Source organism: Lepus europaeus, chromosome 1, assembly GCF_033115175.1.
Source record: "Lepus europaeus isolate LE1 chromosome 1, mLepTim1.pri, whole genome shotgun sequence".
In the NCBI taxonomy this organism is placed as follows: domain Eukaryota; kingdom Metazoa; phylum Chordata; class Mammalia; order Lagomorpha; family Leporidae; genus Lepus; species Lepus europaeus.
Genome location: NC_084827.1, coordinates 32574653 through 32602084, shown reverse-complemented (window position 1 = coordinate 32602084; position 27432 = coordinate 32574653). Strand labels below are relative to the sequence as shown.

General features: G+C 42.5%; 1 protein-coding gene across 2 annotated transcripts in view; it reads left to right on the top strand.

Annotated features, from left to right (window-relative positions):
* Positions 1–27432, top strand: part of MET (MET proto-oncogene, receptor tyrosine kinase) — a 124251-nt gene that overhangs the window by 57946 nt on the left and 38873 nt on the right. For both annotated transcript variants that reach the window (XM_062208292.1, XM_062208224.1), the window contains 8 exons: positions 1416–1607; positions 14798–14932; positions 16029–16202; positions 22278–22438; positions 23987–24089; positions 24176–24312; positions 25339–25500; positions 26603–26702. In XM_062208292.1, the coding sequence (XP_062064276.1) occupies positions 1416–1607; positions 14798–14932; positions 16029–16202; positions 22278–22438; positions 23987–24089; positions 24176–24312; positions 25339–25500; positions 26603–26702 (1164 nt within the window). The remainder of the gene's footprint in view (positions 1–1415; positions 1608–14797; positions 14933–16028; positions 16203–22277; positions 22439–23986; positions 24090–24175; positions 24313–25338; positions 25501–26602; positions 26703–27432) is intronic.

Below are 27432 nucleotides of genomic sequence, written 5' to 3'. Positions count from 1 at the left end.
GTACTTTAAAATACAGAGCAGGTGTTTAGCCTGGCAGATAAGACACCCACGTCCCACATCAGAGTGCCTCGGTTCAAATCCCAGCTCTGGCTCCTAACTCTAGCTTTCTGTCAGTGCAGATCCTTGGCAGCAGCAGATGATGGCTCAAGTAACTGGGTTCCTGCCACCCACATGGGAGACCAAGATTGGGTTCCTGCCTCCTGGCTTCATCCCAGCCCAGTTCTGGCCATTGTGGGCATTTGGGGCATGAATTAGTGGATGGTAGCATTTTCTCTTCCTGCCTTTCCCTCCTCTTTTCTTTTTCTCCCTTACCTTCTCCCTCTTTCCTTCTCCTGTTCTCTCTGTCCCTCCTTCTCCTTCTCCCTCTCGCTCTAAAATTAAAATTTTTTAAATATAATATCAGGTACTTTTGCCACCTTTATTTCAAGAATTAAGACATTTAAACTTTTATTTTTGTTGTAATGGCATCAGCTAAGTTTATGTATTCACTTTTTTTTTTTAATTTAACAGAGAAGGAAATACCAAGACAGAAAGATCTCGCATCCCCTAGCTCATTCCCCAAATGCCAGCAACAGCTGGGGCTGGCTCAGGCCAAAGCCAGACGTCAGGAACTCAATTCAGGTCTCCTCATGGGTGGTGGGGAACCAAGTACTTAAGTCATCACTGGCTACCTCCCAGGGTATGTATTCACAGGAAGCTAGTACCAGGAACAAAGCTGGGACTTGAACTCAGGCACTCGGATATGGGATGTAGGTGTCTTAACTGGCGTTGTAACCACTAGGTCAAACACTACCCTGTGTATTTATGTATTGAACCATGGTGCAAATGATGATAGCAGGGGCCAGTAGTGTGGCACAGCAGGTTGAGCTACCTCCTGGAATGCCAGCATTCCTTATGAGTACCAGTTTGTGTCTGGGATGCTCCACTTCCAAACCATCTCCCTGCTAATGTGCCTGGGAAGGCACTAGAGGATGGTACAAGAACTTGGGCCTCTGCACCCACGTGGGAGACCCAGGTGGAGTTGTGAGTTCCTGGCTTCAACCTGATCTGGCCCTGACTATTGTGATCACTTGCAGGGTGAGCAGCGAGTGGAAGATCTCTGTCTTACACACACATACTGTCTCTTCTCTTTCTCTGTAACTCTGCCTTTCAAATAAATAAAAATCAATCTTTTAAAAAAACATGATAGCAAGGTCTGCCCCGTTCTAGAGTCTGTGTATGTGTACACAGCAGTGCCTGGTGAAACTGGAGCCTTTGCAGCCTCTAGAAATGTAGACGCCTATTTGGGGCTATTTGTCTCTGCACGGTTGTCCTTGCCATTCCACTGTGAGCGCTGAAAGGACACACTGGAAAGTTTCTGACCAGCTTGTTTGCATCTGGACTTACATTAACTGTATGACCATATTTTATTCCAGACACTTTTGAGAAACTCGTCAGACTGTGAAGCACGCAGCGATGAATACCGTACAGAGCTGACCACCGCACTGCAGCGTGTGGACTTATTCATGGGCCAGTTCAACCAAGTCCTCTTAACATCCATCTCCACCTTCATTAAAGGCGACCTCACCATTGCTAACCTCGGGACCTCAGAGGGCCGTTTCATGCAGGTGGGTGCTTTCTGAGCGTGGCTGTCTGTTCTATCTGGTAGTACGCAATCCATGTTTGTTTTTGCAGTAAGTTATTGAATCATTGTAGAGGCTAGAGACACACATGGAAAGCCAAACAGTGGTACCTGGTCCACTTTTTACAAAGTGTGCAGCCTATTTGTCTTAAGTTCTTGGAGCTTTCAAAAGTTTGGACGTGGCTGCTTTAATTTTCTTGTTCAGAAAGGTTTACATTTTTTTTTCCATTCATAAATTCTGTCACATGTTTGGAAAGTAAAAATGAAACAATTACAGTATTTCCAGGCCATGTTTTCCTATCTCAAGGGAAGCTACGGATCAAAGGGGAGCTATTGTGTGAACCGTGCGTCTCCGTGAGAAGAAACATTCACATCATTGAGAAATATTGGCAGCAGTCAGGAAGGGAGTCTGTCATCAAACCCCCATTGTAATTCAGGCTCTTCTGATTCTACAGAACAGTGGGCTCACTCACAAATAAGTTCTCTACTTTAAAAAAAAAATCTGGATTTTATTAAGAAATGCTTTTAATGGGCAGCAACAATATTTCCATACAATAAAACTTCACATTTCTAACTTGATGGAAATTGCCATGTTTCCTTGATAGAGGAATCAAAGCACTTTGCAGAAATTAAAATTAGATTTTAGTGTTAAGTTTATTTTACTGATTTAATAGTTATCTGTCCTTTCAACATGAGTTCATTAATAGATTCTTGATTAACACAGAATGTCAGTGATATCTACAGAAATACTGAATTTCTGTGAATGCCTGAAACTTTGTTTACAAGGAGATGCTAGTACTTAGAGTTGTCTGATAGGTTGGTGTGCTGATCAGACAGAGAGTTATGGTACACCCAGTAAGGATGACTGGGTTTTCCCAGGCCTTGCCCATCTATCCATCCTGTATCTCTATTCTTTTGCAAAACACATTTTTAAAAATTACCAATGTCTTCAGAGCAGTCTGGATACCAGTCATTTCCATATTGTAAGAACCATAAATCATGTTTCTTTTGTACTAGTGGCTTGGTAGAATTTTTTCAAAGTTGTAAATACAGTCTTCCTAGCTAATCATCTAGATCCTGTGACCTAAGTTTTCCCACACTGGTCACCCTTCCTCCTCTGCTTCACAACTAACTAGGTCTGTTCTCCCCCTCCTTCCTGTCCCCCATCCCAGAACTGCTGTACACACCTCATCCATATTGACAGTTCAGCTGTATTCTTAACTTCTCAGAGTTGAAAGAAGGATGTCCAGTCCCTTGCCACGTGGACATGCACTGTGGCTATATCTATTATCCCTGGAAAATGCATAGTGTTATTTTGTGTTTATATGTGTTATTAATTTACATTGATGGAACACTATAAAATTCCATAGATCTTGGAGGAGCATGAGAGAGGATAGCAGCTGTTGAATTTGTAATATTTTTGCAATGTTGGTTTGCTTCCCTTTATCTTTATTTCCGCTTTTCTATTTTTCCAAATTGCCCATAATCTCACCAATCCAGTTTCATAGTAATAAGCTTTCTACAGTTACTTTAGATCTAACAATGTTTTTAACATCAAAGAGTTCCTGGCCTATTTCCAGATGCTAGAATTCTAATGAAATCCTATTTTTAAATAGGTTGATTGAATACAGAGTCCACCACCCAAGCAATATGTCAGGCACCAGTCTCATGTGAAAAGCTACAGCACATGTTCTAGTCCTGTCTCCCATCATTTGTAGAACAAAAGCGATAGTATGTCCATAAAAATAAGTAGATACTTATTTTATGAAAAGTATTGATGTCACCAATTTTTTTTTAAAACCAGCTGACCTTAATTCATCAGCTATCTACTGGAAACCTATTGACCTTGCTCTGCTAGGCAAATGAGTGGAGCAAAGGAAACAGTGGCGCTGAACCTGCATTCAAACTCTAGAATCTTAGTAGGGAAGACCAGCATTGACCTGGTAACAATAGCATGTGCAGTCTAAGAGCCACAGGGACTCACAGAGCTTCTGTGAGTGTTTCTCTAACACCTGTATAAGACGATTCCATTCCAGTAAGTTTTATAGATAAACATAAAGCATTTGAAAGATCATTCAGCATCACTGAAATCAAGTTTGTTTACAGCAAATAATGGTGGAGGAGTGGTTAGGAGTGGAGCAAAGACAGGGGCATGTTCAGCCAGAGCTGTCAGAGCAGTAACTTCCTACCAAGTTCTGTAAATGTTTTGACTGCACTAAAATGCAAAAACTCTGGCCAGACCCAAGTTTCTAGAACTCATGATTTAATAAATACTGTGCAGTTTCTGTTACAAAATAGAATGGATATAATTTTTTTCCCAAAGACAGCTGCCACACATGAAAAGGAACAGCAAAATGATTTTATTTCCTTCCTACCCTGAAGCCCAATGGCAAGGTTGCTGTGCGAATTTTTCCTCCCAAGAGTTTGCAGCTGTTTCTGCCCTTCCTATTGTGCTTATATTCAGCTCTCTCTGGGAACACAAGCCACAGCCCCAGCTGTTGGGTGCAAAGTGAATCAGGTATTTCACAGTGGTTATTTGATTAGAAAGAATTATATTGTTTAGCTAACAATATCATGTGTGTGCAGAGAAGACATTTTTGACACATTGCTAACATTTAAACTTGTGTGACTTATCTTGTACAGGTGCAGCTGCATCTAACTATGCTAATGTGTGTGTGTATTTGAGTCTATGTCTGCAGTACCATGCCAGCATAGATTTACCAGTTTTAATTTGTGTGATCACTCTCTCGGGATGCTTTGAAGTAAAATACTGTGATAAACTACTTAAAATGGCACCAGTAAACAGGGAAAAACGTGCCTTTTTACAAATCGGGGGTAAGGGTGTAGAAAGGAACAGGACTGAGGACACTGGCACAGTGAGCATGGCTGCATGGGAGAGGGGAGAAGGGAGAGGGATTCTCATGAAGATCACAGGATAATCACGGGGATTGCCCACGTCTCCCCTTCCAAGCCCCTTCCGAGCTCTTCGTCTAATCTACATCCAAAACAATGCTTGCTTGCTTTTTTTTTTTACAGCACTTGTACGAGGCCTTTAATCTCTCAACGCAGAGCATTGCTATTAAAATATTTGTGCATGACTGTCAGGCCAGGGAGAGTGAGTGGATCAGGGATGGGGGCAGGGTGCTCAGGCCCTTTCAAGATGTGTCTTAAGTTCAGCTCCACAAACATTCACCGGACTGTTACTGCGTACCCCATGCTGGCCTGCCAGCAGCAGCCTCTGCCTGGGCACCCTCATAGCTGTCATTAGGCTCTTTGTTATCATCCTTGCTCTTCCTCCATACCTGCTTCTCTCCTCTCCCTGATCCCATTACAACTAATCACCCTTTTCTCTTCTGCCTCTAACTACACTATTGCATCTTAGGAAACTCAAGGATCATCTAAATAGATGTCCTTTGCTATTAGTTTATGGATTATGCTAGTAATCAAGGGACAGAAAATAATGACTCACTTCCAATCAAAAGAATCCATTCATTTATTGACCTCTTGATTCCAAATTTGTTTGGTTCCTGTGCCACCACTGTGGCTAGTCAGTGTCTTGTGTGGGAAGCCCATGGCACCCAGCTGCTCCACTTCCCATCCAGCGCCCTGCTAATGTGCCTGAGAAAGCAGCAGAATATGGCCCAAGTGCTTGGGCCCCTGCACCTATGTGAGAGACCCAGAAGAAGCTCCCAGCTCCTGACTTCGGGCTGGTCCATTCCTGGCTGTTGCAGTCATCTGGGGAGTGAACCAGCAGATGGAAGATCTGTCTCGGGGCTGGCGCTGTGGTGTAGCAGGTAAAGCCACCACCTGCAGTGCCAGCATCCCATATGGGCGTCAGTTCAAGTCCTGACTGCTCCACTTCCAATCCAGCTCTCTGCTGAATCTGGACCCTTGCACCTGCATAGGAGACCCGGAGGAAGCTCCTGGCTCCTGGCTTCAGATTGGTGCAGCTCTGGCCATTGCAGCCATCTCGAAAATGAGCCAGTGGATGGAAGACCTCTCTCTCTCTCTCTCTCTCTCTCTCTCTCTCTCTTTCTCTTTCTCTTTCTCTTTCTTTCTCTGTCTGTCACTCTGCCTCTGCCCCTCTGTAACTCTGCTTTCAAATAAATAAATCTTAAAAAAAAAAAATCTCTCTCTGTGTGTCTCTCTTCTTCTCCCTCTGTAACTCTACCTTTCAAATAAATAAATCTTTTTAAAAAAAATACATACCAGTAGGTTTTTAAAACTTTTATCATTTCAGAAAAGATATACTCTGTGTATAGGTTGGGTAATCCTTTAGTCAATATATTTGGAATGTTGATTTGAATGTGTTGGTTATTTAAAGTTTTTAAAAGATTTCCCAGCTTATTTGGTATTGAGGTGTTCGAGTTTTTCTTTCAGTCTGGTATTGACTCATTTTGACTCATTTTTGACTCATTTCAAAAAGATGGAACACATGTATCGGTACTTGTATAAGGAGGAGCACTGTTTACCAGTTGGGTGTAGCAGGCCTCTCTAGAGTCAGGTTGGTATAGAAACACTCCTGGCCTCTTTACCAAAAAAGAGTCAAGAAAAGAAGGGAGTAAAGCTTCATTCAATTCAGCTTCTGCCCCTTGGCCTATTGTCTTATCACTTTTCTTTTCTTTTCCTTTCTGTTTTAAAATCTATTTTATGTGTTTGAAAGGCAGAGTGAGACAGAGAGAGAGAGAGATAATCTTCCATCACTGGTTTACTTCTCAAATGGCCATAACAGCCAGGGCTGGGCCAGGCAGAAGCCAGGCATGAGAAACTCCATCTGAGTCTTCCACTGCTCTCCCAGGCACATTAGCAGGGAGCTGGATGGGAATCAGGGTAGCCAGGGACTTGAACCTGCCTCTCAGACAGTGGCTTAACCTGCTGGACCATAGCACTGGCCCCCTACTTTTCAATCTGGTTGTCTGTACCAATCAGCAATCTCTTCTACTACTCATGTTTGCTGTTTTTTCCCCTAATTCAAAAAAACTAAATTTTCACCTTAGTGGTAACAAATAACTCTTCTCCTTATATTCTGGTTTCTTTCTAATTAAACACTCATTTCCTTTGCATGCTAAGAAGGTAGTAAACCTGAGGCAAGAAAGAAGCAAGGGGCATCAGGGATTGTACCTTGAACCTGCAGATTAAACTCAAAGGTTATCTAAATTCTGAAACTTTTCAAAGGCCTCATGCCTTCCTAACAGCTTCAGTGAGCTTCTGCAGTCTGTAGGTGAAGGCAGTTGTTAGGCCTAGGGGATTTACTTATGTGCCAGAGTCTGCTCTGGGAGTGACAGGGAAGAGGGACACACTCCCTGAGCCCACCAGGTCACCTCTAAGCTACAGCTGTGTCCACTCATTAATGGTGTCCTCACTTTCACTTGAGTATTTTTCTCTTTGAGTCTCAAATTCCAATAATTTGCATCTTTCATTAAGAAGGAAAATTGCCCTCATTCCTTAACAGAAAACCCTTAGAAATGAAACTAGACGATAGCAAGACTCTCATTCAGGTTGTTTTTTTTTTTTTTTTCCAAGATTGATTTATTTATTTAATTTTTTTTTTTTTTTTTTTTTTTTGACAGGCAGAGTGGACAGTGAGAGAGAGAGACAGAGAGAAAGGTCTTCCTTTGCCGTTGGTTCACCCTCCAATGGCCGCCGCGCTGATCCAAAGCCAGGAGCCAGGTGCTTATCCTGGTCTCCCGTGGGGTGCAGGGCCCAAACACTTGGGCCATCCTCCACTGCACTCCCTGGCCACAGCAGAGAGCTGGCCTGGAAGAGGGGCGACCGGGACAGAATCCGGCACCCCGACCAGGACTAGAACCCAGTGTGCCGGCGCCGCAAGGCGGAGGATTAGCCTATTGAGCCATGGCGCCGGCTATTTATTTATTTAAAAGGCAGAGTTACAGGGAGGCAGAAGCAGAGAGAGAGAGAGAGAGATGTTCCATTTTCTGGTTCACTCCCCAGATGGCCACAACAGCGAGAGCTGAGCTAATCAGAAGCCAGGAGGTAGGAGCTTCCTCCAGGTCTCCCACGTTAGGTGCAGGGGCCCAACGACTTGGGCCATCTTCTGCTGCTTTCCCAGGCCACAGCAGAGAGCTGAAACATAAGTGAAGCAGCCTGGTCTCGAACTGGTTCCCACATGGGATGCCAGCACTGCAGGTGGTGGCTTTACCCATTATGGCACAGCGCTGGCCCCTTTCCTTCAGTTTTATTTGCCTTGGAACAAAACCATATATTTTCTGTTCTTATACAAGGAAAATTCACTTTGATCTTCAAAAGGTGGTATCAAGCCTGTTGGTTGCATTTTAATCTACATTTCTCTAAGACTGGTCTTCAAGGTTATATGATGCCCGGGTCACAGATGAAGGACTGTGTTGCATGTGTGCAGAGAGGCAACTGCCCATGTTAGACACCAGGAGGGCCAGAAAGTGGCACAGGTGGAACCCTCACCCATAGAGTTGAGTCCCAAAGCAGTGCCTTGGTCAAAATGTGGTGCCAACAGGAATTGTAATGCTGCTCAGGTCTCTCTCAGAATATCACAGCATGCAAAGTATTGTTAGTCCACAGCAACTCTGATTAAACCCTGTGTCAGGTTATCATCTGGTATCTTCCAGCCTTGGCCCCCACTCCTGCCCCATCATTCAAGAAAGCTTCATCCTCATCCATGCTGCACCACCCCACCCTTGCTGCCACCTCCACCACGTCAACTCCATGCCCTCCCATACGATCCCTCAAGCCCTCTGCCTCCTTGGCCAAGCACAGGCACTTGGGCAGCTGCTCCATCCTTCCCTGTCTTATTTCTCCAGGGGAGAATCCACTTTTGTTCCCACCCCTCCCTCGCTCCAGCCCCTTTTGGATCCTTACCATGAGGGCATGTTCCTCAGATCGGTGATGGGGCTGCCGAGGAGGGGCTGCCTGAGGACCATACTCGGGCAAGAGGAGGGCATCCGAGGCCGTGAACTGCCCGAAGTAAACCTTCCTCTTAGTTAATGTCAGAGAACATTTGGCAGAGAAATACAAACTGAAACTACACTGACGTTCCACTTCACAGCCACTAGCATGGCTGTAGTCAAGAAAATGGAGGACAACAAGTGTTGTGAGAATGTTGAGAAATTGGAACCCCCAAGCACTTGATGGTGGGAATGTTGTATGGTGCAGCCATTGATTGGCAATATGGTTTTGTAGTACTTTAAAAGGTTAAATACAAAGTTACCCTAAGACAGAAGCATTCTGCTTCTAGCTGTGTACACCCAAGAGAAATGAAAACATGTGCTCACACAAAAAGTGATGATGAATGCTCACAGCAGCATTACTCATAATAGCTAAAAGTGTAAATAACCCAAGTGTCCAAGTGGTGAATAGAAAAATAAAATGTAGTATATTCATACAGTGGAGTATTATTTTGCAAGAAAAAGGAGGATGGGTAGAAACATGCTAAGTGAAAGATTCCAGACACAAAAGATCACATCTGAGTATTTTGAGATTTCATCTGAACTATCAAGAAAAGGAAAATCTATAAAGAGAAAAAATAGATTAGTGGCTCTCAGGGTGTGTGGGGAGTTAGGTGAATAATGACAGAGATATAGGGTTTCTTAGGTAATAGAACAATTCCAAAACTGGTTGTGGTGATAATTGAGTAAATCTATAAATATTCTAAAAATGATTGAATTATCCACTTGAAAAAATTACAGGGTGTAGGTGCTTGCATTTTGCTGTGCAGTGGGTTAAGCCACCTCTTGTGACTCCATTGCCCCATATCTGAGAACCAGTTCAAGTCCTGCCTGTTCCACTTCCATTCCAGCTCCCTGCTAATGCACCTGGGAGACAACAGAAAATGGCTCATATGCTTTAGTCCCTGCCACCCTTGTGGGAGGCCTGGATGTGGTTCCTGGCTCCTCACTTGGGGAGGAGCCAGGAACCACATCCTAGCTGTTGCGGCCATTTGGGGAATGAACCAGCAGATGGAAGATCTCTCTCTCTCTCTCTCTCTCTCTCCCACTCCCCTCTCTCTCTCTTTCTCTCTGCCTCTCCTCCACCTCTCTTTCAAATGGATAAATAAATTTTTCTTGAAAGTTAGGAGAATAAATAGAAAGCCACATACAAACATGTTAAATTATTATAAACTTTATCAGTCCAATTAAAATGTAAAATTTCAAGCATGTGGGGAGGAGAGCAGACCTTACTTATAGACTCAAAAAAATTTATTTGAAAGACAGAGAGAGATCTTTCTGCATTTGTAGACTCTTACACAAAATTAATTTTGCTCAGGTTTACAGATTTAGGAGCCTATCTACAATGGTTTTACGGTATTTGTATGTATATTTCTTCCCCCAGTGCTCCCCCAGATAAGTCGCTGGGAGAGGTTATGTGAGATCACAACCACAGCAGTCAAGTACTTTTTAGATTCCTTCCCCCATCCAAAATGTAGTAGTCTTATATTTTCAAGAACATTAAAGAAAAAGATTTTGTGACCTAAATACCTAAGATTAGTTGTTGACGCAATGGAAACTCCAAAAAGAATTGCTAGTCTTCTGTTTCATACTAATTGTTTTGGGATTGCCAGGTGATTTATCATAAGAATTAAATTTAGATGCCACTTTCAGTTCTGTCCCTGAACTATCGCCATGACAACCAAAAAGAACTCCTAATTTCTTGCAAACATTTTTGCTTCAGGGTATTTTGAGTTAAAGTGGTTACTCAATTATTTAGATTTTCAGCAGTAAGAGAAAGTGAGAAATTAAACAATAGAAAAACATTCTTGCCATTTTACAGCCTTAGAAAGCCCTGCAGGAACAGGCTAATGATCTACTAAAACAGTGTTTGCATCTGGGTGCAACTCTGCTCAAAATCCAAAGGATCATTCTCCTTTCCCATACAGCTTTCCTGTCCTCTCTTGTTCCATCAAATAGCACTCACCCTAGCTCATTATCAAAAGCAGAGCTTGGGGCCAGCATTGTGGCACAGTGGCTTAAGCTGTAGTCTGAGACACTGACGTTCCATATCGGAGTGCCAGTTTGACTCCCAAGTGCTCCATTGTCAATCCACCTCTCTGTGACTGTGCCTTGTAAGGCAACAGAGGATGGCCCAAGTGCTTGGGCCTTCATCTCCTACATGGGAGATTTCAATGAGGCTCCTGGCTCCTGGAGTCAGCCTCGCCCAGCCCCAGCTGTTCCAGCCATGTGGGGAATGAGCTAATGGATGGAAGACCTCTTTCCCTCTCTCTGTCTGCTTTTCAGATAAAAAGTAGTAGTAGTCATAGTAGAAGAGGAGGAGGAGGAGGAGGAGGAGGAGAGTTTTGGGGGTATGATTCTGATGCAGCGGTTAAGATACCCACATTCAATATCAGAGTGCCTGGGTTTAAGTTCTACCTCTACTTCTGTTTCTAGCTTCCTGCTAATGAGCACCTTGGGAGGTAGCAGGTGATGCCTTAAGAAGTTGGGTACCTGACACCCACATGGGAGACTTGGATTGAATTCCCAACTCTCAGCTTCAGTGTGGCCCAACCGTGGCCATTGTTGGCCTTTGGAGAGTGAAATAGTAGATGGTAAATCAGTATCCCTCTCTACCTTTCAAATAAACAAAAAAAAATAAAAATAAATTCTTTTTTTATAAGATTTTATTTATTCGAGAGGCAGAGTTACAGACAAAGAGAGGGAGAGACAGAGAGAAAGGTCTTCCACCTGCTGATTCACTCCCTAAATGGCTGCTACAGCCAGAGCTGGGCCAATCCAAAGCCAGAAGCCAGGAGCCTCTACTGTATCTCCCATGCAGGTGCAAGGGCCCAAGTACTTGGGCCATTCTCCAATGATTTTTCAGTCTATAGAAGAAAGCTGGAATGGAAGAGGAGCCGCCAGGACTTGAACCAGTGCCCATATGGGATGTCAGCACCGTATGCAGAGGCCTACCCCATTATGCCACAGCACCATCCCCAACAAAAAATTCCTTTTTTTTTAAGTTTTTTTATTTATTTATTTGAAAATCAGAGTTACACAGAGAGAGAGAAAGAGAGGTCTTCCATCGCTGATTCACTCCCTAGTTGGCTGCAATGGCCAGGGCTGCGCGGATCCAAAGCCAGGGGCCAGGAGCTTCCTCTGGGTCTCCCATAAGAGTGCAGGGACCCAAGGACTTGGGCCATCTTCTCTGCTTTCCCAGGCCATAGTAAAGAAATGGATCAGAAGTGGAGCAGCTAGGACTCGACCCAGCACCCATATGGGATGCCAGCACTGCAGGCGGCAGCTTTACCCACTATGCCACACCACTGGCCCTGGCTTTTGCTGGTTTTTTTTTTTAATAATTTAATCCTGGGGTGCCAGGAATAATAATTCATTCCATATGGGTGCTGGTTTGAGTTCCAGCTGCTCCACTTCTGATCCAGCTCTTTACTATGGCCTGGGAAAGCAATAGAAGATAGCCCAAGTCCTTGGGTCCCTGCACCCTTATGGGAGACCCAGAGGAAGCTCCTGGCTCCTGGCTTCAGATTGGCGCAGCCCTGGCCATTGCAGCCAACTTGGGAGTGAACCAACAGATGGAAGACCGACCTCCCTCCCTCTCTCTCTCTCTCTCTCTCTCTCTCTCTCTGTAACTCTGACTTTCAAATAAATAAATCTTAAAAAAAAAAAAAAAAACAGCAAAAGTGGAGCTTCAGGAGCTGTGTGGGTAGGGTATAACATTTCCCCCTTGTCATCAAAAACTGTATTGGAGGCAAAGGCTTCCTCCTTAGGCACACTTAACTGATATTGCCGAGATTACTGAAACAAGGAGCAATTGGCAAGGCAAATACTTTGTGAAATTTGTTTTAGTGCTTTGACTCATGAGTTGAAGCTCTTTATTGGTATTTACTCTGTTGCTCCAAGAGTCTATCAGTTGAGTGTTTAAGGAGAGGTCAAGCATGCAGATCCTGGCATTAGATAAAGCTCCTTAGAAACCTGATTCTTGTTCTCTCTTGCTAAAATTCTCTGTCGTCGCTTCTTGAAGGAAAATCATAGTACCATCTTTTAGGTTATCGTGAGGCTTCAACGAAGTCTCTATTTAAAGCAGTTTGCTCAGAGCCTGATTCAGGTAGCTATTAAGACTTCTTTCAGTGCACTTCAGACAGGAAGTCTTAACTGAAGATGCACAAATCAATCGACCCAAGTCCAGGGGTGCAAAGAGCTTCTTTGCAGGAAAAAAAGAGAAAGGTTAGTCCTTTCTGGTAAAGGTGTATTTGGGTGGGATTCAAAGGGTTGATAAAGTCAAAGATGATGGCCTGGTAATTAAGAAGGAAATGTGTAGAATAGATGCAGGAGGGGCTCAGAGAGGTGATTGTTCTGTAGAAGGTCTGAGTAGAATCTGAGAAACCAGGGAGACAGGCCCAAAATGCAAATATCCATACAAAGCGTCCTAGGTATGAGCCATTTCAGTGAGGCGGAAAGCACAAAATGAGGTGGAAAGTAGAGTTGGAGTATTAAGCCAGGCTGAGATTTCTGTTGTTTTGCTTTGTGAGTGAAAGGAGATTTGTTTTTTTCACCTTTGCTGTTTGAAGATGACCAAGAAAATATAGGCATGGAGCTGGGGTGGGGAGTGGAGGTCAGAAAATGGAGGAAAGTAGAAAAAAGTAAGACGAAATGAAGACTGCAAAATTGGATTAATGAGATCTGGGTAGTTTGAGATGGAGGCTTTGAAAGTCTGACGTGTGATGTCCTGCTCATCAGTCACTAGCACCATGAGGGAGGTAGGATTAGTAATTGAACCTCTTTTCATTGTGCCTGCAAAGATCACAAGTAGCTATTGGGCCCTAAAGTTAGTTCTGTCCATTCCCGTACTGACCAAGTCGTTTAATGTCTGTGCAAATGCAGCCACCCTGCTTAATGGACATGTTTTGAAAGTGTTGAGTGTTTGAGGTAGAACAAACTCTAGACTAGAAGTGTCACGATGGTTAACTTTTACAGCTCTGTGAGCTTAGTTTCTCTATCAACAGTCTACTCTCTGGGAACAAATTAGGTACTTTGGGAATCTTCCAAAATTGTTTCAGCCCACTTGGCTCCTTTATTATGCTCAAGAAAAAATTTACTACTATTCCCTGAAACATTTATATGTTTTATGTGTTTGTTAGAATCCAAAACAATTACCCCTGTAATTTTCATTCCCATTTTATGAATAATATAGCTGAGGCATAGAAAATGGTTGTATAATTCATCCTACTCTCTCAGATGCCCATGTTAGTCCCACAGTTTCATACCCATGGCAAGTAAGTACACTTCCAGTACAGTCGAATAGGTTGAGAAATGCCAATTTCCTAGAACAGACTTCAAGCCCAGAGATGTGCTCAGCTTCCTAAACCCCCACGTACTCAAATATGCAGCCTGATGTCCTGCCTAGGAGTGAAAGTCTTTCTGAGAACTCCTAAGCCCCCTTACATCTGTGTCGCACCTATGATAATCACCCTGACTGTATCCCAGTTAGTGATCCCCATCTCTGAACTTTATTATTATTGAGTTCCAGGGCAAATGGAAATTATATAGCTGGGAAACACTTCAAATTAGACATACCTGAAACCTAGGGTGACACCTCACTTCCCAGGCATTAAAGTCATCAGGCCTTATTTTAAAGCTAGGAGATAAAGTAGAAGTTTTATAATACAAATAATAGCATATCATGGGACAGTGGTTTGTAAAAAATACAGTACATCATTTCCGAGTAGCTGGAGGCCTATTTTGACCTCTTAAGGTCTATAAATATGACTTGAGAGCAGCAATGCTGGAACTAGCTCAGGTTTCCAGGCCTCTGTCCACTATGCTCAGCATTACATCAAGGAGAACTGCCCAGTGCGTAGGATCAAGGGGATAGATTAAAAAGTGATCCAGAATCCTTGTGGCATATGTGGTGTCTTCTTTCTGGGAGGGCTTCAGCCCTGCCAGTTCCCTTCACAATTGTGAGGATTTGTCTGCCTGTGCTAGCTGATTGATTAGAAGGTCTCCTTCCCTAGAAACCATTAAAATATCATTGGCAAAAGTTTATCTTGAGGGCTCAAATAAATGGGCTCCAAGGCAGATTAGAGTATGTCATATTGATTTACAAGATGAACTGTGGGGTCTTCAGTTCAAACACCCGTGAACTCTCCTAATCTGTTATTACCATTATCATCCACATTTCAGATGCACATTTAAACAGAGCTTGTTGAAATAAGGATGCTTCTTTTTTCTTTCTCAGGTTGTGATTTCTCGAACAATACCGTACATCCCTCATGTGAATTTTCGCCTGGATTCTCACCCTGTGTCTCCAGAAGTGGTTGTGGAGCACCCGTTAAACCAGAATGGCTATACACTGGTGGTCACAGGAAACAAGGTGAGCCCTGCTCCCATGGGAGTCTCCAAGGACCTGGTTCTTCCTGAGGGGGCATTTACAGGTGTCATGGAGGCCTTTATAATATCTCTCCTTGTCTTAGACTCACTGCTCCTCCTGGGTGTTCTTTCTTGAATATTCCAGAGACCTCCTGAAATCCAGTTAATTTTTCTTATTCAAGGAAGATTAGACCAAAGGGCTGTCTTTTCACATTGTGTATTTCTCCTTTTGTCCGGTATTTCTCAGTGAGTAAAACAAACACAGAACAAGAAGTACAGTCCTAGTGGCAGAACTCTAGCACAGGCAGATAAGTCTTGGAAATGCACATTGGAATCTGACTCTTGCCAGCAATCCCTTTTCTCTGAAGGATGTGCATCTTGTTGCCAGAATGATATGTGACCCTCCTTAGAATTTTCCAGAGGTTCAAATGTGTTTTCCCTCTGCTTAAACCATACTCTCTTGTTATTTTAAAATCGTCTCAGACATGGCAAAATATTCCTACTATATACGGCCTGTAACACTGCGTGACAAGGCTTATGTTCTCTGGACAGTGATGTTAAATGTTATCGTCTATGTGCCAATAATAAAAGGGAGGAGGAAATTTGATTTTTAAAATTTTAATCACTTAATGATGATTATATGATTAAATGACTTACACAATTGCTATCCCTAGTAGACTCCATCAAATTATGGATTTTTTACAAAACAAAAACCCACCTAGAAATTCTTTCTGTATCACTATTAGTTTTTTGTTTGCTTGCTTTAAATAAATGCTATTCGCCCTTTAATATGTTTTTAAGAGGCAGAAAGATGGATGGACAGAGAGAGAGAGTCCACATCTGCTGGTTCACACCCCAAATATTCCAGCAGCCGGTACTGGGCTGGGGCTGATGCTAAGAGCCAGGAGCTCAGTCCAGACTCCTACATGGGTGGCAGAGACTCAATTAACTTGATCTATCACCTGCTGCCTTCCAGGGTCCACAATGGCAGAAAGCTGGATTCTGGAGCTGGAGCCAGGAGCCAAAGCCAGGCACTCTGATATGAGATGCAGGTGTCTGAACTGCTAAACTAACCAGCACATTCTTCCTTTCCTTCACAGATTACCAAAATCCCATTGAATGGGTTGGGCTGTGGACATTTCCAGTCCTGCAGTCAGTGTCTCTCCGCCCCTCCCTTTGTGCAATGTGGCTGGTGCCATGACAAGTGTGTGCCGTCAGAGGAATGCCCCAGCGGGACGTGGACTCAAGAGATCTGTCTGCCTGCAATCTACAAGGTAGGAGTCTCTGTTGGCTGTTATGATTTTTTCTGGTTTTTTGGCAAACACAGATCACTAAAATAAAATCCAGAGGGCCAATGTTGTGGCACAGCAGGTTAAGCCTCTGCCTCTATGAAGCTGGCATGCTATATTGGAGCACCAATTGTTGTGCTTCCAATCCAGCTCCCTGCTAATGCCTGGAAAGGCAGCAGAAGAGGGCCCAAGTGCCTGGGCTTCTGCCACACCTGGGAGACCAGATGGAGTTCTGTGCTCTTAGCTTTGGCCTGGACCACTTCAGGCCATTGAGGGGAGTGAACCAGCAGATGGAAGATATGTCTGTCTCTCTCTCCGCCCCCACCCCCGCCACCGATAACTGCCTTTCATATATAAATAAAACTTTAAAAAAAAAAAGCCCAAAATCAATGTACTCATTTACCAGTGAGACGTCAGCTGAAGTGCCATCTCCCTCCTGGGTTTATTCTGTGGGTGGCACCTGGCGTGCCTGCACCTCAAGTTCTTGCCCACACTCTTTCTTAGAGCAGCTTTCCTCCCACGGTGCTGTGTGAATAAAAGACTGGTGGTCCTCACACTGGGACCTGTTCTGTCCCGACTCACCCATTCTGTGACTCCTCACCACCTGCTATAACTGCCAAGTGCCCAGACATGACCTTGGCCCCAGAAACAGATGTGCTCTTGGCCTGCTCTGGAATGCTGAGCTGCAGCCTACGAACTGACAGTCCCAGTCATGCGGAGACAGACAGGACAGAGGGTTTCTTCGTATCTGGGCACAAGGCATGGCCTTGTCTCAGCACAAAGGAGACCAGAGGTTATTTCTCAGAGTGAACTGGGGAGCAGGTGGAGGGACAAGCTCCCATGACAGGCTGTAAGTCTTCTCTCAATGTTTCTGGAAGAGAAATAAAGGCTGAAGTGGTAACTATGCCTACAGCTATACTTTTGTAAGGCATTCCATTCTTAAATTCATTCCAAAAATATTTATTGAGTGCATAGCTTGTAGACACTGGGAAGGTACCTCCTATACAAGACAAACAGGCCCCTGCTGTTAGAGTGCTTAGCTTCTGAAGGTACACATCAGCCAGGACATCACAACCATGTTGTCTAACTCACTTACCTTATTCAGGCAAGTACAGAAGGGTACTGCACAATGTTCATGAAACAAAATGAAATTAAAAGACAAAATTATGTTGATACAAAAAAAATCTTGTAATCCATGCAAATTTTTTCCATAATGCTCACTTTTGAAGACCTTGCCTGTGCGTGAATTTCAAAGATTTTTGGCAACAAAGTAAATTTCTTTTAATTCTATTTTCCATGAATGTTTTGAAGTACTCTTATATATTTGGCACAGTGACTATCTCCATGGCAGTGCTTTAAAATTTCTTGATCCAAATGCATTTTGCTTGAAACACTTCCTGGTGAGGACACAATATGTGTTTTCTCTTCCCAAATGTGAAACAGTTGGACTTTAGTAAATGGTTCTTGTGAAAGAGTTAAGTTCAAGGTCTCAGTCTCCTGGTTCATGCCCAAGTAAACAAAGTGTGCAAGGCAGTTCAAAAACCACCCCCAAGCTCATGGCTGTTTTCGTTTAGTTACGGTTGGGGACAGGATTTGTAGTGGGTGACTGGGTTTTAAACCAAATCCTTTCCTGCTAGGTGTGACACAGGGCCTTAGAATAAACCGAATGAGAGTAAGAAAATAAATTTAAGTCTCTACTATAGTTTTTATGCACTTTTTTGTTATTCAGTCTACCTTAAAATCAGAAGCCATTGTATACTTTTCTAAACACAGAGCCTTGAAAATTGGAGTCACCGGGAATATAAACTTAGCCACTCTGTGAAAGAGATGTGGAGAGGGTGTGTGGCGTACACAATTCAATCACAGTGTGTTCATTTTTAAAATAGCCAGGTTGTAAGTAGAGAAAGGTTTTGTAAATAGAGAATGTAGATTGATGGCCTGTACAAATGAAACATCTAACTTTGACCAATGTGCTTCCTTTTACTAATCAAGAACACTACACTAAACTGGTTAAAATTGAGTAAATATTTTAAAGTGTTCTGGAACCAGAGATTCTCCCATAATGTTTGAATAGCCCTCCTCTCTCACCTTCTCTGGACCCAGCACTGTGTAGCTGGCGATTTTAAAAGGTTGCATTGTATCATGCAGATGTCAGACAGGCATGGGCTGTAGGGTTGGAAGGAGAGTAGTGCAGCTGAGTCCATAAATCCCTTTCAGTTCATAGATGTTAGGAAGATTTCATGCTGCACTAGACCGTGACATTTAGCATTCTTACTGCAAAAAAGTAAGACTGACTATTCATCTTTTTCTTATCTGTCTTAAACGCTACATGCACAAAATCCAGCTAATGTATAGAGTTTCACTTTCCAATACATGTAAGTTAACCTGCGTTTCAAGGTACAGGATGTTCAGAGGCCAAACTCCTTTGCAGTCCCACATAGGAGAGTTTTCAAGGTTGGAAGCTCTTTATTTTGTTTCAAACCTGTCATCTGAGCTCAGACTTAAAGAGCAATGAGAAATGCTTTGGAAAAGAGTACTCTCCAATGTATTCTGAATTTATTAGGCTAATATTGTCTTATAGCACTAAATCCAGTCCCATTGAGACGATAAAACATTATTAATTGATCAGAAGATTCAGCTAAAAAACAATTGCAATAACTTTGGGCAGTGGTGATAGGCAGGCAAATTCACTGCCTATTAGAAAAGAAGCCTGCGACTGAGAATTTTAATTTTCAAAAAATTTTGATCTGGGGGAGGGTAGGAGTATCTTCCTTATGTTTTATTAAAAGATTTTTTGAAAACTTAAAATACAGTTGTGGGATGGGCATTTAAGATGCCACTGGGAACACCAGCTCAGAGTGTCTAAGTTCAAGCTCCTACTTCACTTCCAAGCTCCCTGCTAATGTGCACTTTGGGAGGCAGCAGATGAGGGCTCAAGTACTTGGGTCCCTGTCACCCATGTGGGAGACCTCAACTGAGTTCTGGGCTCCTGGCTTCAGCTTGGCTGTTGTGGGCATTTGGAGAGTGAACCAGTGAATGGAAAATCAATCAATCTCTCTCTCTCCTCCTCCTCCTCCTCCTCCTCCTCCTCCTCCTCCTCCTCTTCCTCCCCTCCTCCCTCCCCCCCAGTCTCTCTCCTCCTCTCTCTCCCCTCTCTTTCTCTCTCCTTCCCTTCCTCCCTGCCTCCTTCTCCCTCCCCCTTTCAAATAAATAAAAATTTTAAAAAAGATTCTATTGGAATGAGCTCATCAGTAAGAGATCTTTCACCTGTGAAAGAATGAGAGCTACTTCTGTGGCTCAGTCTCCCCTATCCAGACGGGTGGGAGACCCCAACTCTGGCTTAATGCTGGACACTCATTTCCTGCTCACAAAGTCTCTGCCCTTCAGGATCACTCAGAGTTTGCCAGCCCATTGTTGTGTCTGTCCAAGGGTGTGTAGTCCACGACTGCTTCCTTCCTTTCCTCCTGGAAGAGTGAAGGTTATCCCATAAGCCAAGAGGAAAGTGCTCAGCTCAGCCCAGGGTGCAGCACTAAGCAGAGCTGGCCTTTCAACCCTTAGAGTCTAGCAGAGGGCTTAAAATGCCCCTTTGTCTCACCAGGGCACCAGTTGAACAACTCCTGATGTCCTTTCTCAAATCATCGCCCAATCCCTTTGCCAAGTGGTGGCGTGCCTTGAGTGGCAGACTTCAACTTTTACATGGAAAAGAGGGTGTAGGCAGTGGGATCAGGCCATCATCAGCCTTGGGCAGCTGTTTTTTATGAGGAGGCTCCTGCATTAGCAGAGGGAAGAGTGGCTGTGTGACTGCCTCAGACTGGATGCTGTCCTGGGAGGGTTGGCTATCTTGTTCTCTCCTACTGGATTTCTAACATAATAATAAACAGATTTTTTTTTTCTGCAGCAGTTCTCATTTGACTAGACATGGATGAGGTAAATTTTCATGAAAGGCACACTGTGTAATGGATTTTATGGGTAAAATGGCTATCATAAAAGCATTAAGCTAAGACTTTAAAGGGGTTTGGTAACAAGGGTAAGTTAAGACTTTGGTTTGAGATTATTGACTTAGGAAGGATGGGAATGTTTGCAACTTTGCATTTGACTGAAAGCCCTCCTTAATTATAAGAGTCGCTTTCAGACTTTCACAAACTTTAGCACATACCTTTATAGGTTTCTGAGTCGCCTCTATCTTGGTGCTACATTTTCCCACCATTGTACTTTACAGCACAATTTACAATATGCCCCCCCCAAAAGAGTATTTCCTTTCTCAATTGTCACAAGGCTGCTGGGGAGAAGCTTATTTTTAACTTGCAAATGTGTTTCTGTTTTCATCATTTTAGCCTCAGAACAGTTAGTTGTCTTAGAGATCATAAGTGTCTAATGCTGTCGTATGTTGTGATTGTCAGAGGCTTTTAAAATACATCCAAAGTTTCCTTGAGCCACATCAGAAGGGAGCTGACAATAATAAAATGAATCTGTTACTTATTTGCCGTTGAATATGAGGGTGAAAGTGAGACACCAATCCTAAAAATCAGATGTAAAATAATGCTATAGAAGAGCATGAGAAAAACTGATACAATACTGATTTGGGGATCTCTAGTTCTCCTGTTGTCTATTTCTATTAATAATAAAATTTATATGCTAAATGTTATATAATTTTTAAGGCTGTGTATGTCAGCTCACCAGCTGATGTAAATGCATCCAATAGTGACTATATTTAAAGAATAAAAAAATTTTTCAATCAATAATAAATGTGAATTAAGCAATATAGGAGCAGGCATTTGACCTAGTGGTTAAGATGTTGGTTAGTATGCCCATGTCCCACATTGGAGTACATGGGCTCAGTCTCTGGCTCCAGCTTCCTGCTAAAATGGATTCCCAGAGGCAGTAGTAATGACTTAAATGGCTGATTCCCTGCCACTCATGTGGGAGAACTGGATTGAGTTCCAGCTCCTGGTTCCTGACTTTGTCCTCAGCGCTGTTGAGGCATTTGGGGAGTGAACCAGCAGAAGGACATTCTTTCTCATCCTCAGTTTCTCTCTCTCTCTTCCTCTCCCTCTCCCTCTCCCTCTCTTTCTCTCACAAATAAATACTTTTAGAACAGGTATAAAGAAGCAGATTCATTTATTTATTTGTTAGTAACTGGCACATAGAAGGTGCTTTATAAATAATGAATGAATGATTGGCAGATATGTTGTGAATACCATCTGTGTGTTTGGTGTTGTGATAGCTGCTGAATGCAATTGTGCAAACAATGAGCATCAAAAGAGGTATTTTTACTGTGTGCCTTCTCTGGGTAAGAAATACCATAGCAACATTGTTTTATTTATTTATATATTTTTAAATTTGAGAGGCGGAGGAGAGCAAGGCCCAGGGCAACAGACATAGAAAGAGCTGCCATCTGCTGGTTCATTCCCCAAATGCCCACAGCTGCCAGAGCCAGGAGTAGGGAACTCATTGCAGGTCTCCCACGTGCATGGCAGAAACTCAATCACTTGACCCATCACCTCCTGCTTCCCAGGATCTACAGGATTATCAGGAGGAGGAAGCTGGAGTCAGGAACCAGAACCGGGAATTGCACTCAGGTACTCCAGTGTGGGATGGCATGCACCTTAACTGCTAGATCAAATGCCCATTCCCGATGAAGGAGTTTGGGTCAGAGATTGATCAGGAGGCCCATAAAGCATTTATTCTCAGATTATAAGCAAGTGAAAGTCTGATGTGACTGCTCTTGCTCCAGAGACCCCTAGAACTGGAATCTGCTTTAGAGAAGCCTCCAAAGGCCCTTCCTTTCCACCCCAGCTGAGTCTGCTTTTGGCCGCATCTCTGAGCCTCTTAAAAACAGCTTGTTTCATCAGCATTTCAGGTAGCTTTAGTGTTTGTTCCAGATGCTCTAAAACGTGCCACCTGTCTCATGTAGTGAAAATTCAGGTTCTACTTGATGTGGAAGAATGGAGCAATTTCCGACCATTTAAGAATATATATTGTTTCTGTGTTTGTTTTCCACTCCTATGAAAAATAACAATATACTGGATTTTGTTTTAAAGTTCTGTGTTATCCTTGCAGGTTTTCCCAGCCAGTGCACCCCTTGAGGGAGGGACCACACTGACCATCTGTGGCTGGGACTTTGGGTTCAGGAAGAATAATAAATTTGATTTAAAGAAAACCAAAGTCCTCCTTGGAAATGAAAGCTGTACCTTGACCTTAAGTGAGAGCACGACAAATACGTAAGGGCTTCAAACTGCTTTGCTGGTTTCTGCTTTGAAAAAAGCCTTGGTTTTTGAATGACTTTTTATAAAAAGTTACCCAGAAAGCCTATGTCTTGAATTTAAAAAGGCCGTGGCCTATCACATCTGCTGTGGGCTTGTTTCATTTTATTTTCTAATTCTGTTTACATATTGGGGATAAAGAGAGAGCCAAGTGACACCGCCTTGGTGAAGAAAAGAAGGCTCAAGCATCTAGGAAGTTTTCACTCATTTCTCTGACAATTTTGCAGAGATTGTCTAAAAGAGTAGCACAGGTTGGAGTCAGTCTGTTTTTCCACTCTTCAAATACGAAGTCTCCTATAACATTTTTCTATAAAAAATTTTTGTAAAGTCCAGCATAAGTTCTCGCTTCTAAGTTCGCTTTCTAAACTTGAGAAATGTCATCAAGTACCTCACTTGCATGTTTGAGACCCCTTGGGGATGAGTTTGTTTACATTCAGCTAGTATTTATTGGCACTCTAATTGACGGGTTATATCTCATGCAGCCATTCTCAAGTTAGGAGGCGACAATGCCTTGCTTATTTTGCACAGGAGGTACCTGTAGTTTAGAGAGGTGGAGCATGACTTAGGAGAGGTTATCCAGAGTCAGAGCTGAACAGGCTTCTGAACACAGCTCTTCTCATCAAACACCTGTGCTTTCTTTAAGCTCTGAATTCCATAGTGAACAGAGAATCCAGAAACTTCATTATCATGCAGTACCATCAATGGGTCATTTAAAGTTCTATGAGTTGTTAGCTTATATCTTACAGGATTTATTCTAAGGTTACACAAAGGTATAGTTCTACTCATTTTCCTGAGGCCAAAACATCAGCTAATGTCATACTTGTTAGTTTAATGGCAAAACAGATTCATTCTAGAAATCTCCCTTGCAAATTCTCCAAAACTCTTAATCATTACTATATAAATCAGGAACTGTAAAAATGAAACCTAATTGACTCTCTTCTTTACAGAGTTATTTAATATAACAGATTATACTTAAACTTTTTTATAACTATAATATTGTTGATTTAAAAATAATTCCATGGAAAGCCTATCACAATTCCATTATTCTCGAATAATTTAACTAAACAGGTAACAAGTATAGCCCCCAAAATGTGCTTGTTGATACATATATTTTAATGAATAGATTTGGCTTTTGGATAGCCAGCTCAGTTTCCTGTGCTACTGAAATACCATTCCTTTGTTTTAAGTATGCCAAACATTATCCCTACACCGTGATAAGCTTAGACTTAGATTATTATGCACTTTTCAATCAGTGGGGTCAACGTTGATGAATTAAAACATTTCCTGTTTTGTCTGTACAAATAATGTCATGCAAGCAATATAAAGTTTAGCATAATAGTACAGAAATAGAATTATACAATTTGCAGCCTATTGGCTTACGGTGAACCTCTTGTTGCCATTCAGAGTAGTCACTGTACAATTTAGAGTGAATTCACGTTCACATAGAACGGCCGAACTGGAAAACTCCTTAGGATTTATAACATGTTGAACCTTCATTTGTTTCAGGTTGAAATGCACAGTTGGTCCTACGACGAATGAGCATTTCAATATGTCCATAACTGTTTCAAACAGTCGAGGGAGAACACAGTATAGTACCTTTTCCTATGTGGTAAGTCTCACCATCATTGTTCTCACGAACTAGGTGTTTGATTTTATAAAAATTAACAAATTGTCTTGTTTTTATCTCCCATTCAGGATCCTGTAATAACAAGTATTTCTCCAAGTTATGGCCCTAAGGCCGGTGGCACTTTACTGACTTTAACTGGAAAATACCTGGACAGTGGAAATTCTAGACACATTTCAATTGGTGAAAAAACGTGTACTTTAAAAAGGTTTAATAAATTTATTTATTGTTGCATCCATCTAGTTGGGTTAATATCTATACCTAATAAATCAAGCAAGCCTGGCTGCCTTCTTTGTAGAGAAAAAATCAAAATGTTTATCATTTATTCTTCTGCAGACAAAACTTCCTCCTTCGCAAGTCCATCCACTTCCTTTTGCTGATTTTTCTACTCTTCCTTTATTATTTATTAATCCTGCTTTTCAGTCTTCCCATTCATCCTCTTGATAGCTTAGTATCTTAGCTACACTTTGAGGTATGAGATTCTGATAATGGATGGTAAATTAACCATTTCCGTCAAGATTTATAATTAGAGGCCTATGTTGTGGTGCTGCGGGTTAAGCCACTGTCTCTGACTCCAATGTTCCTTCTCAGAGCACTGTTTCAAGTCCAGATTGTTTCAAGTCCAGGGAGCTTCTGATCCAGCTCCCTGCTAATGCACCTGGGAAGGCAGCAGAAGGTGACCCAAGTAGTTGGAACCCTTCCATCCTTATAGGAGACCCAGTTGGAGTGCCAGGTTCCTGGTTACTGCCTACCGGCCCTGGTTGTTGTGACCATTTAGGGAGTGAACCAGCAGATGGAAGATCTTTGTCTCTCCCTCTCTCTCTGTGTCACTCTGCCTTTCAAATAAATAAAATTAACCTTCTTAAAAGGTTTTATAATTAGACAATGTTACTTTGGGGAGGGAAGAAATGGGGGTGATTGCTTTTGGGAGGTTATGTTTTTGCTTCTTAGGCTGAGAAAGGCTCAGTTTACTCAAGTACCAAAAGCACTTTAAGGATTGTTTAAAATCCCAAATGTATTGAGATGAAGGATGGCTTTTGTCTACAACAAGGCTAAGTTTGGGATCCAGACCAATGAGAATAGCCTCCACTAGTCAGGACTTTTTTTTTGGACCACTTCAGGAAATTCCTATTTAGTATCTATTGAGTTAAATTCTATTGATTTAGGAATATAATCCTAAAATATGTATATTTCTGATGGCTGAGGTCCATTTTCTTAATTTTTATTTGTTCAGCATGTCAAACAGTATTCTTGAGTGTTATACTCCAGCCCAAACCATTTCAACTGAGTTTCCTGTTAAATTGAAAATCGACTTAGCCAACCGAGAAACCAGCAGCTTCAGTTACCGGGAAGACCCCATTGTGGATGAATTTTATCCAACCAAATCTTTTATTAGGTAAGTAGAAGCTGTTGATATGTATCAGAAAATAAGGAACATAAGGTTGATTGGGCTATAGAGGAGTCAAGAGGAATTGCAGCTTTATCTCTGGCTTTGATACGGATGCGTCCAGGAAAAAAAATTACATGCAGGTCCTGGTCACAGTTTTACTCCATTAATGCCAGTTCATACCAAGAGGCATTTTATCCTATTCTATGACATTTTAAACAAATTATGGCTAAACAGATTAAGGTGCCATCATAAAGTGTATGTACCTGTATTTAGAGACATTAATTCTGTATTAACCTTAGAGCACAAAATCAGAATTCTCTTTTTCTGTCATTTCTCAGTGCATTTTCTTGTCTTGGCTGCTTCACACACAGCTTTTCCCTATCCCAGACTCCCTTTGACTTAGGACCCAGTTCAGCTTGCCTAATCTCTATTAGTTCTATCAGAATAGTGACAATAGTTAATGTTCATTTTTTCTTTGTATTTTTTTCAGAGAAAAATATTTCTTTTGTTTATTTGATGAATAAAAATATAAACACATGTCTTCAGTTTATGAAATATGCATTTTTAAGAATATTTTCAAGTTAAATAAGTTGTTTCCGAAGAAGAATTACCCCTGAACTTCCATTGACTTTGGCTGTGCCTCTAGAAATCCCTGCATGTGATCAAACTGACCCTCTCTTAAAATACTTGGGGGAGGCCGGAGCTGTGGCTTAACAGGCTAATCCTCCGCCTTGCGGCGCCGGCACACCAGGTTCTAGTCCCGGTTGGGGCGCCAGATTCTATCCCGGTGGCCCCTCTTCCAGGCCAGCTCTCTGCTATGGCCCAGGAAGGCAGTGGAGGATGGCCCAAGTCCTTGGGCCCTGCACCTACATGGGAGACCAGGAGGAAGCACCTGGCTCCTGGCTTCGGATCAGCATGATGCGCCGGCTGCAGCGGCCATTGGAGGGTGAACCAACGGCAAAAAGGAAGACCTTTCTCTCTGTCTCTCTCTCTCATTGTCCACTCTGCCTGTCAAAAAAAAAAAAAAAGATTAAAAAAAAAAAAAAAAAGAAAATACTTGGGGGAAAGAACTTGTAAATGCTGCTGTTTTTCTACTTTGTTTGGCCAGCGGTGGAAGCACCATAACAGGTGTTGGAAAAAACCTGGATTCCGTTAGTGTCCCAAGGATGGTAATAAGTGTGCACGAAGCGGGAAGTAACTTCACAGTGGTAAGTGCTGGGGTGATGGGTCCAGGCTCTGCCTTTCTGCCACTACCGCTTGGCTTCCAAGGCAGATAGGACATTTGGGTTTTGAGTTTGGGGCTGATTACCTTGCTTGCAGCACAGATCAGCAGTCATTTTATTCAACAACTGAAATTATCTACAGTCTTAGGCTGACATTGTAAAACACACACACAGAGTATTTAGGCACAAATGAAGATTACCAACTTGAGGCAGTACCTTTAAAGATACTACAAATGAAAATCACAGCATTCTCCTCTGCCTCTTGTGAATACATGATAGAACACGATGCCTTCAGCTATAAGAAAATGCTTGGTTAAAGCCTCTGATCCTGCTGCAACATTCTTCTTTCTAAACTATAGATACACAAAGTGTTCTTAAACCTTCCTGCTCTTCTTACCATTCTTCTTATCCCTTTGTTAGCACATTATCAAGTAACAAGAAAAAGCCCTAGAATATTTTTGTTAAGTCCTAGAGTTTGATGTTTTTCCATTTTTTTCTTATTCTATTTGCAAGCTCCATCAAAATGTAATTGAGGGGCCAGTGCCATGGCTCACTTGGTTAATCCTCCACCTGCGGCGCCGGCATCCCATATGGGCTCCAGGTTATAGTCCCGGTTGCTCCTGTTTCAGTCCAGCTCTCTGCTGTGGCCCGGGAGGGCAGTGGAGGATGGTCCAAGTGCTTGGGCCCCTGCACCCGCATGGGAGACCAGGAAGAA